Here is a 17,103-nt window from a genome sequence, read left to right on the forward strand (position 1 = left end):
GAGGACAGATTTATAAAAACTCAAAAATCTTAGGTAAAGTCTAGCTGATTGATCGTTGCTTATTTTGGGAAGTTTCCTATACTTAACAGACAATATATGTCCTAGTTGTATAGAGTTTGATTGTGAGCATTTTAAGTTTTTGTATGGAAAGTATATTTGTGCACTTTAATCATACTCTTTATTAGTTCCAGAGAAATTCTTTAGTGAAGTAAAGAACCCTGATGCAGAACTCCACAAGGGCAGGGCCCATATCGGATCCATCCTTGTGCCCATAGCCCACTGTTGTGCTCTGCAGACTTGGATGGGTACACCCAGAAAGCATTTCTGCATCAGAAGCTAACATTAATAAAAAAGTTTAAGGTTTTTATAGATAGCCTTCATTCATATAGTTTTTGAGAGAAGTAGTTCGAATATTTCCCAGCTAACCTTAATAATTTCCAATGTGCTGTCTTATAATGAAGGTATGTTTTTCACCATTTAGAATTAATTGTTTTAGATATTTACATTGAAAAACAACTGTAGACATCTATGACATACTTTTTCTTTATTTCCATTTCATGAAGGTTTGGATCCTGGCAAACAGATTAAACTGGATTCCAGTGCACAGTTTGGTTATTATTTTCGAGTAACCTGTAAGGAAGAAAAAGTCCTTCGTAACAATAAAAACTTCAGTACAGTAGATATCCAGAAGAATGGCGTTAAATTTACCAACAGGTTTGTATTACCTATATTATTTTGTTAAGCCTTCAGTAGCTCCAAGGAACTAAATTATTCTTGGATGAAATGTGAATGTTCCATAAGGAAGTTTTACCTTATTAATTGATATGAGGTATCAGGTAAGAAAGAAGCTTTATATTCTTTTTATTATTTTTTTTTACATGTGGATGAATTTGTTCAGCCCACCGAAAATGTGTTCTCACTGTGCCATGCTCTTTATTAGTTGCTGGGGCCATGTTGGCTCTATGGAAGCTTTATATTCTTATAAGAGCCTCATCAGGTGTTTCAACACTACTTGTTAAATAACTCCTCTCTTCCTCATTGACTGAAGTGACACTATGGGTCTGTTTTTAAGATTCTTTCATGGGGCACCTGGGTGGCTCAGTGGAGTGAGCGTCTGGCTTTTGTTTTTGGCTCAGGTCTTGATCCCAGGGTCATGGGATCAAGCCCTGCATCCGGCTCCCTGCTCAGCGGGGAGTCTGCTTGAGATTTTCTCTTCTTCCTCTTTCTAAAAGAAATAAATCTTTAAAAATAGAAAAAAGATTGTTCGGAACACCTGGGTGGCTCAGTGGTTAAGGGTCTGCCTTTTGCTCACGGCGTGATCCCAGAGTCCCGGGATCAAGTCCCACATCGGGCTTCCTGTATGGAGCCTACTTATTCCTCTGCCTGTGTCTCTCATGAATAAATAAATAAAATCTTTAAAAAAAATAGAGAGAGAGACCCCTAACTCTGGGAAATGAACAAGGGGTAGTGGAAAGGGAGATGGGCAGGGGGTTGGGATGACTGGGTGACGGGCACTGAGGGGTGCACTTGACAGGATGAGCACTGAATATTATGCTATAGTTTGGCAAATTGAACTCCAATTTAAAAAAAAAAGATTGTTCTTTCACATATCTCTCACCATTCTTTTTTTTTTTTTTTTTAAGATTTTATTTATTCATGAGACACACACACACAGAGGCAGAGACACAGGTAGAGGGAGAAGCAGGCTCCATGCAGGGCACTGGACATGGGACTCGATCCCTGGTCCCCAGGATGAGGCCCTGGACTGAAGTGGCGCTAAACTGCTGAGCCACCCGGGCTGCCCTCTCTCATCATTCTTTTGGTCAATATGAAATAGATCTTATCATGGTTAGTTTCAATTATGCCTCCATATCTGTCAGTTTCCTATCATCTCTCTCACTACTTTAGAATTATTTTCATGTTTGTTTTTTCTAAGAAAGCTTTGCTATCATTAATCAGTTAAAAAAAATTCTGGTATATCACAGGGCGCCTGGGTGGCCCAATCAGTTGGGCCTCTGCCTTCGGCTCAGGTCATGATCCCAGGATCCTGCGATCCAGCCCTGAGTTGCACTCCCTGCTTGGTGGGGAGTCTGCTTCTCCCTCTCCCTCTGCCTGCCTCTCCCTAGCCCTGCTTGTACGCACTCTTGCTCTGTCAGATAAAATCTTTTAAAAAATTCTGATATGAGGTACCTGGCTGGCTCAGGTGGTTGAGCATCTGTCTTTAGCTCTGGGCATGATCCTGGGGTCCTAGGATCGAGTCCTGCATCAAGCTCCTTGCAGGGAGGCTACTTCTCCCTCTGTCTCTGTCTCTGTGTTTCTCATGAATAAATAAAATCTTTTTTAAAAATCTGTTGTATCAATTGGATATATAAATTAGTTTAGGGAAATGCCTACCAGCTTTAGTGAGGCCACTCATTAGGTTATTGCTTTTTAAAAATCCTGTTTCAGGGACGCCTGGGTGGCTCAGCGGTTTAGAGCCTGCCTTCGGCCCAGCCCAGGGCGTGATCCTGGAGTCCTGGGGTCGAGTCCCACATTGGGCTCCATGCATGGGGCCTGCTTCTCCCTCTGCTGGTGTCTCTGCCTCTCTCTGTGTGTCCCTCATGAATAAATAAATTAATAAATCTTTAAAAAAAAATCCTGTTTCATGCTAAAAAAGATTTTACAAGTTTTCTTTTTCCTTCACTGATGTAAGGAAGTTTCTGAACAAATTATAGGTGAAAAAAATAATTATTTTGAAATAATCTTCTGTGACTTGAGATGAGGACATTTATCTTTTTCCTTCTTGTACTCTATTAAAATCTATGTCAGGCCTTACACCCACCCCTCCTGAATATCCCCCATATTTCACAGGGTAGTTTTGTGTATGTGATCCCCTTTTATCCATTTACTGAGCAAGTATTTTGAGTGTCTGTTACATGCAGTTGTTATTCTAGGTGTTCAGACACCACAGGAATGAAAACAACCTGTTCAGTTTATTTCTTGTAACAATTCTGAAATAAATAGGTTTATTTCTCTATTTATTCATTTATTTATTAAAGATTTTCTAATTTATTTACTCATGAGAGACACACAGAGAGAGAGAGAGGCAGAGACACAGGCAGAGGGAGAAGCAGGCTCCATGCAGGGAACCCGATGTGGGACTCGATCCCGGGGGTCCAGGATCAGGCCCTGGGCTGAAGGCGGCACTAAACCACTGAGCCACCAGGCTGCCCTATTTCTCTCGTTATTTAGATAAAAAAACCAAAACTCCCAATTCCCCAGGATTAGACAGGTAGTAACAGTAGATACTCACAGCTACATCTCCTATTGCCCAATTTAGTAATAGTTTTTCCAGCAAACTATATCCCTAATTCAAACTATATGCAATAATGGCTTAGGTAAGACAGAACTTTTGGGGTATTATAACCATCTTCAAATCGTCATTGGTTAGTTTTTAATAAAAGAGATTGAGCTGAATAACCACATTTAGTCCAAAAGTTGTGGCAGATTCATTTATTTATTTTTGTCAACAAATTGAATGCTTGCTTTATATCTGACTCTGATCAGTTAATTTTCCTTCTTAAAAACCTCCTGTGTCTGTCATCCAGAAAAATCTAGAACCTTTATTGTAACCTGCAGAATTTGGTCCTCATCTACTTTCATTTGTTCTTCTTTTACATAGTGGTTTCACTTTTATAATGTCTTTGTCTTTTGTTTGTCTTCCTTTAATTCTTCCTATTTGCCTGTTTCCTAGTAGCCTTTGCGTCTGCTGTTTGTGCACTATTCCTGAGCCGTATATATGTATCATGCCATCAGTTAATCAAGTTCACAGTCACTGCCTTGGTCATTGCCTTCCTCCATCTTGTGAATGCTTCCCTCTCTTACTCTTCTCCATGTCCCCATCTTGTCTTTTCATTTTTGGTTTAATTCCCTTCCTTTGACATCCATGAATATTTTTCTGTATTCTCCTCCTCCTTCCTTTTTTATTTCAACCTATACTTTGTGTTTTTTCTTTTCCTCAGCAAGATTTGGTTTTCTTTTTTAAAAAAATGAATTTGTTTGTTTGTTTGTTTATTTATGAGAGACACAGAGAGGAGGAGCAGAGACATAGGCAGAAAGAGAAGTAGGTTCCCTGTAAGGAGCCTAATATATGGGACTCGATCCCAGGACCCTGGCATCACGCCCTGAGCCAAAGGCAGCCGCTCAACAGCTGAGCCACCCAGACATCCCAAGATTTGGTTTTCAAAACATTTTCCTTCCTTTTTGACAACCTTCACTATCAAAAGATAGCTATACTACAGTAATGAGAGAAAGTGTGTGTGTGTGTGTGTGTGTGTGTGTGTGTGTGTGTGTGTATTTGAAAAAGGGAATTTGACCACTATCTGAAGTGAGGATGAAGATTAACTCTATTTATATTTTATAAAAGGTCACAGATCAGAATTTTACTCAAGGGAATAAATGTTACAGCAAGAATTGTGCCAGTGGGCTCTTGCAAACAGAGTAAATATTAATAACAGTGGATTTCATCCACATCTGCCCCTAATGATTTGCCCATTTTCTACTCACATTTTCATTTTAATTATTGTTCTGGTGCTTTATAGGACAGATGCTCTGGACATATTTTATGTAGTAATATTTACTTCCAGTAGATTTTTTTTTTAAAGATTTTATTTATTTATTCATGAGAGAGAGAGAGAGGAGAAGCAGGCTCCCCACAGAGAGCCCAATATATGGGACTCGATCCCTGCACCCAGGATCACGCCCTGAGTTGAAAGCAGGTGCTCAACCACAGACCTACCCAGGTGTCCCAGATTTTGTTTTTAATTAAAGATTTTATTCATAAGAGACATAAGCAGAGAGAGAGGCAAACTTCCTGCAGGGAGCCTGATGTGGGACTTGATCCCTGGACCCTGGAATCATGACCTGAGCCAAAGGCAGATGCTCAACCACTGAGCCACCTAGGTGCCCCTGATTTGGTAATTTTTAATAATATCATTATCTTGATTTGCAGCAAACTGACTTCTCTCAATGAAGAGTATACCAAAAACAAAACCGAGTACGAGGAAGCCCAGGATGCCATTGTTAAAGAAATTGTCAATATTTCTTCAGGTAAATTTAATAGAACCAATATGTTAAATGTTCTGAATATAACCTGGTTTCTAGTAATAGAAAAAATATTGGGTTGTTTGAAGCGTTTTTTTTAAAAAGCTGTTACATACTGTGACTATTATGTTAGGCAACCTATGAAATAATGCATGCTGTATTGTGGTAGGAAAAGTCATTGAAAATAACTCTTGTAAATTCAAAGATAAGCTAGTACAGGCTCAGGAATGAGAATACCCTGAAAAACACATGCATAGAAGCACAAAATTTAGTGTAGTTGTAACAAGGAAAAGAAACACTCAAGAGCTACAAGACACTAATAATCTTAGATTATCTGTGGCTCATGCTCTAATTTCTGGAAATATCACTGAGAAACAAATAGAAAATCACACATGAAGCAAGCCTTTTGAATTCTGTGTGCCGCTTTTATTTTTATTTTTTTTTAAATTTATTTATTTATTCATGAGAGACACAGAGAGAAAGAGGTGGAGACACAGGCAGAGGGAGAAGCAGGCTCCATGCAGGGAGCCCAATGTGAAACTTGATGCCGAGTCTCCAGGATCACACCCTGGGCGGAAGGCGGCGCTAAACCGCTGAGCCACCCGGGCTGCCCCTGCGTGCCATTATGTGGATTTTCAGATTTCCTTATGGAGGGCACTGTTGAGAAAGTTGCATGCCTTGACACTACGATATTGCCCTTAGCACAGAATGAATGTATATTTCACACAGGGCTAGGGCCAATATGTCAAACTGGAAGGCTTGCCTGTCGTCATGGGTGTATTGACTATAGCTTTTATTGTGCATTTCAAAAATATACCAAAGAACTATTTCAACCAGGTGATCAAAGGTATCACCAGTACTGGGACAGAGGATATATATATATATATATACATATATATATATATATATATTATATATATATGTAATTTCCTGATGTGATGTGGAGGGAAGAGCACAGTATTGCCCATGTGGTATTCTTGACAAAAATGTTTAACCTGATTGTTAACAAGAAGGGAAAGCTTAGGTAAATTTAGATTGTGGGACAGTCTTTTTAAGTCCTGTACTCTTTAAAACTATCTGTGTCATGGTAGCAAAAAAAAAAAAAAAAAAAGAATGGGCAGGATCTATTCTAGGTTATAGGAGACTTAATGGAGACATGACAAGCAAATGCAGTAGATGGTCCTTTATTGGATCTAGGACTAGGAGTTGGAGGTAGGGAAAAGCTACCAAGGACATTTGGGACAAATACGTGAAATTTAATAAGAGATAATATGGTATCGGAGTCATATTTTTTGGGTGTGTATTTTAAGTAGGAGGATGTCCTCATTTCTAGGATATTCATGCTAAATTAGCGGTAAAAGGTTATTTAAAAGCTATGCGCAAATAAAGCTATGTGGTTGTATAATTCTGTAAATTATTTTACTATTACGAATTTTATAGTAAGTTAAACTTAAAAGATTTTAATATACTTTATATATTGATTTGAGGTGAATGAGATTTGTAAAGATTACGTTTTTGTTTGGCGGTAACAGATAACTCTAGTTGAATTATGTTCCTGAGCCTACTATGCATTTTTTTATTGGCCCTCTAAATACTGTATATTCAAACTAGAAGTCTTCCCCGCCCCCCCCCCCCAAAAAAAACCTCTGATTCATCAAGCACTTATTAAAGCTGCTAGCTTTAAACATTTAAATTAAGGAGAGTGTTTTGTATTTAGAGTTACCTTAAACTTAAATGAAACTTTTCTTGGGGGATCCCTGGGTGGCTCAGCGGTTTAGCGCCTGCCTTCAGCCCAGGGCGTGATCCTGGAGTCCCGGGTTCGGGTCCCACATCGGGCTCCCTGCATGGAGCCTGCTTCTCCCTCTGTGTGTGTCTCTGCCTCTCTCTGTGTGTCTCTCATGAATAAATAAATAAAATCTTTAAAAAGGGAAAAAAAAAAAAGAAACGTTTTCTTGGCCTAATATACACATTATCTTTATTTAAAAATGTAATGGATTATTTTTGTAGTTTTCTATCTTGCTGTTAAACCAGAAAAGGTGATGCTATTGAGCCAGGTAATGTGAGATACCAAGTGTAGACTTAAGAGGCTTCGGTTTTCCTTTTTTAAAGGAGTTATATAGTAAATACTCCATTATTGTTCAGGTGATTCTTGTAGGGTTCCTACATGAAAGAGTAGTGTGAATCATTCCTTTTTTTTTTTTCTTTTAAGATTTTATTTATTTATTCATGAGAGACACAGAGAGAGAGAGAGAGAGAGAGAGAGAGAGAGAGGCAGAGACACAAGCAGAAGGAGAAGCAGGCTCCATGCAGGGAGCCCGATGTGGGACTCGATCCCAGGTCTCCAGGATCACACTCTGGGCTGCAGACAGCTCTAAACTGCTGGGCCATCAGGGCTGCTCCCCCCTTTTAAAAAAAGAATACATGTTAGGTAAGACAGGAGTGAATTTTAAAGTGGTGTAACAGTAAGAGAATTACTTGGATTCAGCCATTCATAAGTTAATTTTTATTTTTAAAATATTTTATCTTTTTTTTATTTTATCATTTTTATGGGGAATAAGAAAGTCAAAGAGGAATCCTATTTCCTGCCACTTGATTAAACTCATAACTTTGTGTTTTTCTAAAACCCTATTCTTGTGAATTTCCTTTGAAGCTCTCGACACATTGGTGCCCATGTGATAGTTCTACATAAGTGTGGGTATGTCACACCAACCCCTCAGAGCTATTGAAATTTTAGGATCTATTCTACAAAATTTGACCATTTTTATCGCTTAAACATGCATTGCCTGGCATGTGTCAGAGACTTTAGTGTACATAATAGCTTTTAGTTTAATTGCCTAGCAGAGTAGAATCTCGTTGAAAGTATTTTAAGTGACAATTATGGATCTAAATTATGCTATAATTCAACCGCATGTGATACTGATGGAAAAAAAAATGCTTAAGAAACTCTCCTGGTCAGGTTTATATAGACACAGGCCTTGATGGTCACATTATTATATCTTACAATCTGGTGTTTTCATGTTTCTTATGATAAGCAGCTGTGTGTTTTTTAGTTTAATGGATTTTGGTAAGGGAGGGCATCACACTTTTTTGAAATCTGTCCATAGTAGGGGAAGATGTAGTAATACATTTTAATCTTGTGAGGTTTTAAGGTTTTAAGTATTCTTTCAAGTTTAATTATGGCAATCTTCTGTTAATTTTTTAAAGTATATAAATAAGAAAATGGATTTTAAATTCCCAAATAGGGGAGTTAAATTTATTCCCATAACTGCTTATATATATTTTCTTTATTCAGTATTCCTGTGCACATTTTCTATTTTTATATAGGCTATGTCGAACCAATGCAGACACTCAATGATGTGTTAGCTCAGCTAGACGCTGTTGTCAGCTTCGCTCATGTGTCAAATGGAGCACCTGTTCCATATGTACGACCGGTCATTTTGGAAAAAGGACAAGGAAAAATTACATTGAAAGCATCCAGACATGCTTGTGTTGAAGTTCAAGATGAAGTTGCATTTATTCCTAATGATGTTCACTTTGAAAAAGATAAACAGATGTTCCACATCATTACTGGTAAAACACAAAAACAAAACAAAACCCCACCTAAATTATGGGCTTTCTTTGGGAGGAGGTAATTGTTATGGTGGAGTGGAAATATTTTAAAGTGATGAAGAAAATCCTGGTCTTTGATGTTCGAAAAAGAACGTGTTACTCATCCTAGTTAGTAATATGCTCACATTTGGGTTAGAGGGGAGATTTGGAAGGAGGTGGAGGCCTTAAAGAGCGAATGTCATCTTTATAAGAAATTGTTCCACGGGTTTAGTGCATTTAGATAGGAATATTCCTTTAACCTCAAAGCCTCCCTTGGAGCCAGAACATTCGATAGTGAGGTCATTGAAGGTCAAACAAAACTGACTGCTGCAGTGCCCTCAGCTTGAGGTAGCAATTCTTTTAAAGACATGGGACTGTATTCCTGTGAAAAGTGAAAAAAGTTTGTTTCTAGACTAATGTAGCATGTCTCATACTAAAGTGTTTTTAGATCTTAACCAGATTTTAAAAAACAAAAGTGAAGGGCAAGGCAGATAGTCTTTGGGCAAATGTATTTGGGAAACAGTGACTGTGTCCTAGTTCCCCAAATAGATCTTTAAGTTGTCCATATGATCTAACCTAGACAGATCAATTATGCTTTAGTGAAAAGAAGAGCTATGTCTCTTTGGGCTTTAATGTGGAGTTTAAGTGATTTGAAGGATTAGACCATACCACCCATTCCCTAATAGCCTCATTTATTAATGAATAAATATGTTCAGTTAGTTAATTAGGTATGTACTTTGCTGGATGACATAAAATTATTGTGCAGGTAACTGTATGAGCTGTGAGAAAATCTTGGTTCTTCTAAAGGCAAATTACAGGTAAGGTGTATTTTTTGGGTCCTCTTGATGAAGGATGCCATGTAGGTTTGTCTGAAGAGAAAATAACATTACTTTGGCAGTTAATGGTTCTGCTTATATGCCATATTATATAATCAGGTGATTAGTCACAAATGTATGATTTAGGACTAGCAATTTATTAGTGGCAGAAATAACTTAATAATCTTGCTTTTTGATGTAATTTATTTTAAAGGCCCCAATATGGGAGGTAAATCAACATATATTCGCCAAACTGGGGTGATAGTTCTCATGGCTCAGATTGGGTGTTTTGTGCCGTGTGAGTCAGCGGAAGTGTCCATTGTGGACTGCATCTTGGCCCGTGTAGGGGCTGGTGACAGTCAGTTGAAAGGAGTCTCCACATTTATGGCTGAAATGCTAGAGACTGCTTCTATTCTCAGGTGAGTGAATTTCCCAGTCCCCTCAGACTGGAAATGAATATCTCTTTCCTGTGATAAGTATATTTGCAGATTAATCTATAAAACATCGGAGAATCTTTATCTAGTTCAGTAGTTGTCTTGTGAACTTTATGCACTTCATATTGTCTTAAAAGGATAATTGGTAATCACTGAGGAAAGCTGCTTTGATTTTTAAATTTGTCTTATGGTTTCTGGTAGTTGTTCACCTTGTAACTCTCAATACTGCCATGCTTTTGCTTGAACTATTCACAGTACCTGGAATGTTTACCCCTTTCCTTTCTAATCTTTGAAGGCCTTAATGACAGAAATTCTGTTTTTCTGATGATTTTCCTTGTCACGTAAGCCTCAGGTCATGGGTGTTTCTTCTCTGAACTCTTTGACATGCCTGTAATTTATTAGGTTTTTTTTATTTTAGAGGTTACTGAAATCTCTTTATTTCACTTTTTAGGTGCCTCTTTAAAGATAGAGAAGCTATGCCTTCCATTTCTTGGTGTCTTCTAAAGCACATCACATATAATAGATCCTTAGTAAATTACTGTTGATTGTTTGTGGGGAATTATAGAAGCAGTACAACAAGCTAATATTCATAACTTAAAAACTAAAGAAATAAGCAAAATATGTCAGTGGTGATTCACAGAAAAATGAATGACCAGTAAGCACACGAAGAATTGTTGAATTCTTAGGGCGCCTGGGTGGCTCAGTTGGTTAAACACACAACTGTTGATCTCAAGGTTGTAAACTCAAGCCCCACATGGGCTCCACACTGGGCATGGAGCCTACTTTAAAAAAAAAAAAAAGTACTGTTGCATTCTCTAATTGAGAAAACAAACAAACAAAATCCCCTCCTTATGTTTGTATTTGTTATTAGTATTATTGATATAAAATACAGATACTTTTACAGGCGCCTGGGTGGATCAGTGGTTGAGAATAACCTTATATTTGGTTAAAGAAGAGAATGCTAATATCTGATTGGTAGGGCTGTGGCTGGCATGCCAATTTACATGACTACCAGTTGTGTGTCCATAACATGACACCCTTGTCCCATTTCTAAAATATTGGCTGGTTTGATTGGCAAAAAATAAATGATAGCCGATTTGGAAATTCTTTGATTATTGTTAGTGAGATTGGTAATTCAAAAAAATACTTATTCACTATTTGTTTCCTTTTCCATCAGTTGTTTATGATCATGCCCATTTTCTTTTTATTGACTACTGAATTTTTTTATATATTAAGATAATCCCTTGTTTTTTTATATATTAAGATTAATTTTTTTATATATTAAGATAATCCCTTATGTCCCTTAACACATCTTTCCCATTATATTGCCTTAATTTTGTTTTTTGTATTATCATATATCATGGGGGATTTTCATGTAATTATGTGTTTCAGGTCTGCAACCAAAGATTCTTTAATAATCATAGATGAATTGGGAAGAGGAACCTCTACCTATGATGGATTTGGATTAGCGTGGGCTATATCCGAGTACATTGCAACAAAGATTGGTGCTTTTTGCATGTTTGCAACACATTTTCATGAACTTACTGCCTTGGCCAATCAAATACCAGCTGTTAATAATCTACATGTCACAGCACTAACTACTGAAGAGACCTTAACTATGCTTTATCAGGTGAAGAAAGGTGAGTGTATACCACTTATGTACCGTAAATTCGGGCGTGACTGGGAAATTTACTACCCTTGACGTCATCAGTCATTGTCTTATTCTGAGTGTGAATTAATTGATGTTTGTACAGAACACATTTACTCTCAATTCATAATCTGGGTATAAGGACAGGATACATTGTCTATATTTCGGTGTCGCATAGTAGGACTGCTCATTATAAGACGATTGCGGGAAGAATAACCCATTGTCTACAACATTATTACTGAGAGCTTTGTACTACTTCCCATGACAATCTGATTTCTTGTCAGAGTATCTTCTAGATGCTAACAATTATAGGCTTTGAAGTTCCAAGGCTCTGTTAATCTTAAATAAACCACTTGTTATGATTATCTAATTGTATTTTTAAGGATGTGTTACATAAACAGGTTCATTTAAAGATAGGATTTTCAAAAATCCTGAAATTGTGGTTTGTTGGTATTTCCTCCTTTCAGAAAAGTTTGTCATTTGTGGGTCTGGCAGCTAATGAGATCACCAAATTGATGAGATTAAACATTTCACCAGTCATTGGAATACCTTTTTCAGATAACTTTCTGATTTCCCAAGAACACATTTTCCTGCATCAGTAGGTTGCATATAAATGAGATACTGTTTTTGGTTCTTTTATCCTTTGTTGCTTATGCTTCAATGGGAATCCTTTTGAGTTTCTGTGTTTACATTAGTATTATTGGTATAAAATACAGATACTTTTAGGGGCACCTGGGTGGATCAGTGGTTGAGCATCTATCTTTGGCTTGGGTCATCTGATCCCCTTGGTCCGAGGATCAAGTCCTGCATGAGGCTCCCAGCGAGGAGCCTGCTTCTCCTTCTGCCTGTGTCTCTGCCTCTCTCTGTCTCTCATGAATAAATAAAATAAAATCCTTAAAACAGATAGATACTTCTGGTTGGACCTGACATTTAGCATGAAGTTTTGTTTTTTGTTTTATGTTTTATATAATAAAGAAATGGTTTCAGAATTTAATTTTATTTTTAAAAGATTTGAGAGAAAAAAAAAAGATAGAGAGTGTGAGCATGTGAGAGGGTGGGGAAGGGCAGAGGAGAGAATTTTCTAGTATACTCCCTGCTGAGTGTGGAGCCTGCTGTTGGGCTCAGTCTCAAAACCCCAAAATCTTGACCTGAGCCAAAACCGAGAGATAGACACTTAACCATCTAAGCCACCCATGTGCCCCAGTAAATGGCTTCAGAATTTTAAAAGACCAGATGACATGAGAAGATAGAAATACATCCTCTATCACTGTGGATGTTGATCAAACATTTGCTTCTATTTTATTTTTGTTTCTCTTAGTTGTGCAGGGTGTCCAGGCCCAGAATGCATGTGATACATAACTAGGCCAAAAATTTTGCAGTTGATACATAGTTGAGGCAAAAATGGAAGCTCCTTGATAACTCTGTGAGCATCATTTGTATTAAATACATGGAAGGAATACCTTAAGTCACTATATTTTTTGCAAATGGGAGTAAAGATAAGCTACCCAGTCTATAAAATGTACTAGTAATTTGGGTCAAAGATTCCATTGTCATGTGTTTCCAGTAGGTCAGAATCAGAATAAGATTATGTAAGAATGGTAACTTTCCGAGGCCAGTATTGTAAATATTTACATTTATCCAGCCAAATTCCTGAAGTCACTGTCTCTAGGAAATGTAGGCACATCTAGAGGATAGACTGTTTGGTAATATTTTGAATTAAATGCTCTTAATTAGTGACACACATTTATCTTGTTTTTTTCTTAGTACTTCATTTAGTTTCTCCCCTATGAAATGAGAACCTCAGAGGGATAATTGAGTTAATTAATTTTTCTTCAGATTCCGATACTTGTCTAGACCTCTAAGGATTCATTATCAAACTTTTTTGGGGATATTTTTATTCTTCCTACTACATTTGTCAAGGAGAAAATAAAACACTGTGTGCCAAGTCATAATTACTTTCCATTGAAGGCTTAATTAAAAGTCCTTCCTCTAAGATTCTCTGAAACATTTGGCAAATATATTTGAAATACAGAATTAAGTTTCCTAATGACAAGGTGATATGAACACGTTCTATTTACATCAATTGCTGTCTCTTTCTGCCCTGCTCCTCACAACCCTCAAATTTCTTATAGGTGTCTGTGATCAAAGTTTCGGGATTCATGTTGCAGAGCTTGCAAATTTCCCTAGGCATGTAATAGAGTGTGCTAAACAAAAAGCCCTGGAACTAGAGGAGTTTCAGAATATTGGAGGATCACAAGGATATGATGAAATGGAACCAGCAGCAAAGAGGTGCTATCTGGAAAGAGAGGTCTGTCAGATTGTTTCTATAGTTATCTAACCCTGTATTATTGTATCTTATCAGGTCACCAAGATGAGTTATTTGTTCCCCGTGTGATTCTAATACTTACTTGATAAGTGTTGGCTTTCACTTAGATTTCTTTGCATGGCAAAGATGTCATCTGTATTGTTTTTATTTCTGCACTATGTACATAACCAAAAGAGAGATTTTCAGTACCAGCTGTAAAATGTAGGAGGATGGAAATATTAGTCTAGGTGTAAAGTAAGTAATTCAAAGGAGTTACAGGCACCCAGGCAGTTTTTTGATTACTTCATAAACAGATCAAATCTAGTTAATTTTATATTTACTCAGTGCTTAATTAAGAGGATAGCAAAGAAATAAACATAGTTCCTGCCTTCCAGTTATCTAGAGTCTAGTTGGGGAGATAATAAGCATGTCATAGAGAATAACGCGTATGACACATGTTTGCTCTGGGAAGCTTTGTGGGCAGGATGTTTTCAATGCTCATGGAAGAAGAGCATCTTAAGTTAGGCCTTCTCTGAGTGATGGATGAAATTCAGGTGTTCACACAGAAAGGTACAGCATATGCCCAATGTATTTTTTAAATAAAATAATTAAAAATTTTAAAAAATTAAAATTAATAATTCTCTGCATTAAGGAAAATAAAAGAATCTTAATTCTCTGCTGGGTCCTGGCAACGTTTACTGTTATGCATTGTGAGAACTTCTTGTCATGTAGCTTTTACCCAGTGAGTTTTTTGATACTGTTTTTACCTGAAGGGTAGATACTTCTTAGAATAATAGATGATTGTGTATGATTTTTAAGCTTAAAAGGTATAGTTTTATCTGTTGTACCAGTACAGGCAGGAGGAATGTATTATATCTTGTTCCTGGTTTGTTTGGAAGGTTGCTGTGGAATAGTCTTGGTATCAGCACCACAGCTATTGGTGATCTGTGGTTAGGTAGGCTCTTTTATGTAATCCCTGGTTTCCAGTTAGAACAGAAACCATGTACTTTTAATAATATTAATTACGTTGTATTTTGAAAAGACTTTAAGCTAAGGGAGATGCATGCATCAATGCATCGTTGGATGCTGCGTCTAGATTCTATCTTTATTTGAAAAAGAGTGTACTTGTTTAATAAAGAAATACATCTTCTTTACCTTCCCTTTGGATAGCTACCTTTCAACCCTTAAGCTATTTATTACTAACTCCCTGTATGAAAGGCAGATTTTTTGGTTCTGCTTCATATGTGATGATAAATATTTATGTAGTACTTAGCCTTCGCCAGGCACTGTTCTAAGCACACATATTCACTCTCTAGTTCTCCCAACAGCCCTGTGAGGTTGGTAATAGTATCATCCCCATCTTATGAATGAGGAATGTGGGATTTCCCCATGGATCACTTGGCAAGTAATGGCCATATTCTTTAGAATGGCAATAACTGGCCAGTAAAATACTTTAAAAATTCTGTGTGTATAGGAGCACCAAATTTTCAGGGACTGTTTATGCCTTTTACAGTATTTATAAAGCTTGGTTTCTTTTTCTTCCAGAAGATTAAGACTATTTATATTGATTATAAAAGGTGAGGGATTTCGGAACTACTAAAATATTGAGCCCCTTTTCATTAGCAGCTGAAAACATAAATATACTTTAATAGTTTGCTATGAAGAAATATGGTCAACTTAGGACTTTCTGTAAGGAAAGAATTCATTACAATTTAATGTGACTTTTTGAAAAGCCATTTTAAAGACTAATGGAACATTCGTATGTCTTTCAGCAAGGTGAAAAAATTATTCAGGAGTTTTTATCCAAGGTGAAGCAAGTGCCTTTTACTGAAATGTCAGAAGAAAACATCACAATGAAGTTAAAACAGCTGAAAGCTGAAGTAATAGCAAAGAATAATAGTTTTGTAAATGAAATCATTTCACGAATCAAAGTTACTACATGAGAAAATCCCACCAAAGGAGTGAAGAAAATACTGATAAGCTATTGTCTGTAATACTTTTGTATTGTTTTATATTAACCCTGTTTTCATAGTGTTGGCAATTTGAGGCTCACGGGATATCAACTTAATAAAATATTTAGTAATACTTTGAGTACATTTTCAAAGATCTTTATTTTGGAAGAATGAGAGCTGTAGCTGAGGAATACTTAAATGGACATGGGCAATAGTAGGCAATGTGTTGAATTTTATAAATAAAATGTAGCTTGTGGAATTTGAAATGCGTCATATTTCTTTGTAATAGAACTTCTATACATGTGTATTCCCAAATGGTATGGAAAAAACAAGTCGCAGCCAAGGACTTTGTAAAAGTAAAGGCTCTTTAAGCTAGAAGGAACTGTGGGAATCATTTCCATTGATCCCCACAGTATCCATTTGTTGGCAGGAGCCAGGTTGGCCAGATATGCATCAGCCAAGGAATTTATTATAAACCCAGAGTTCTGGTGTGAGCTCCATCCACCCTGTCTGCCATTCTCCTGTCTTTGTCTGTGGGGAGACTTAGAAATCCAGATTTTAATAAAACTTTTCACATTTGGAGCCCTGATTTAGTCCACTTCTCTTCTTTTACAGGAAGGAGATGGAATGGTTAAGGGTTAGTGACTAGCCCTGCTGAATATGGGTGGGGAGGACCATGTTTTCAATAGTGATGGGGTGATGGGGTGTCCATATAAGGACAAAAAGGAATTGAATCCCTACTCCATATACAAAGTGAACTCCAGTGAATTTTTGACGTAAATGTACAAACAAAACTACAAAGCTTTTAGTGTTCAGTTTTGTGGATCTACAGAAAACAATACAAGGAAATAAATTCCTTATTTATTCTCTCATATTCTCTCCTAAAGAGAATTTATCTTTCCCAAAGATCTTGACTTTGGGAAAAATCTCTTAAGTCCAACACCATCTACTCAGCTATATTGAAACTGAGCACCTCTTTTCGTTAAAAGTCCTCACAATATGTTAAGACTAGATCCATGTTGGGAGAATATACTAATACTACATAAGATACCAAAGATTTATTGCCAGAATATATAAAGAACTACTATACAGTTACTGAGAAAACGGGCGTTTAAGAGTCTTGATACGTCTCAATAACAAAAAGACAATCCAGTTAAAAGCCAAAGGATCTGAGGAGGTATTTTTCCAAGGAAGATACGCACATGGCCAGTAAGCACTTGACAAGGTACAGAAGGATACGGTCAGGGAGATGCAAATCAAAACCACAGTAAGCTACCAC

At 37.0% G+C, this 17,103-nt stretch overlaps 1 protein-coding gene across 1 annotated transcript in view; it reads left to right on the plus strand.

Moving 5' to 3' along the window:
- The window catches only part of MSH2 (mutS homolog 2), a 75,707-nt gene extending 59,617 nt beyond the window's left edge, over positions 1-16,090 (plus strand). The window contains exons 10-16 of the mRNA XM_055329180.1: positions 564-714; positions 4,991-5,088; positions 8,407-8,652; positions 9,700-9,904; positions 11,312-11,559; positions 13,700-13,875; positions 15,645-16,090. Coding sequence (XP_055185155.1) covers positions 564-714; positions 4,991-5,088; positions 8,407-8,652; positions 9,700-9,904; positions 11,312-11,559; positions 13,700-13,875; positions 15,645-15,815 — 1,295 coding nt within the window. The 3' untranslated portion in view covers positions 15,816-16,090. The remainder of the gene's footprint in view (positions 1-563; positions 715-4,990; positions 5,089-8,406; positions 8,653-9,699; positions 9,905-11,311; positions 11,560-13,699; positions 13,876-15,644) is intronic.
- The last annotated feature ends 1,013 nt before the right edge of the window (positions 16,091-17,103 follow it).

The sequence above is a fragment of the Nyctereutes procyonoides genome, unplaced genomic scaffold (genome assembly GCF_905146905.1).
Source record: "Nyctereutes procyonoides isolate TBG_1078 unplaced genomic scaffold, NYPRO_anot_genome, whole genome shotgun sequence".
In the NCBI taxonomy this organism is placed as follows: Eukaryota; Metazoa; Chordata; class Mammalia; order Carnivora; family Canidae; genus Nyctereutes; species Nyctereutes procyonoides.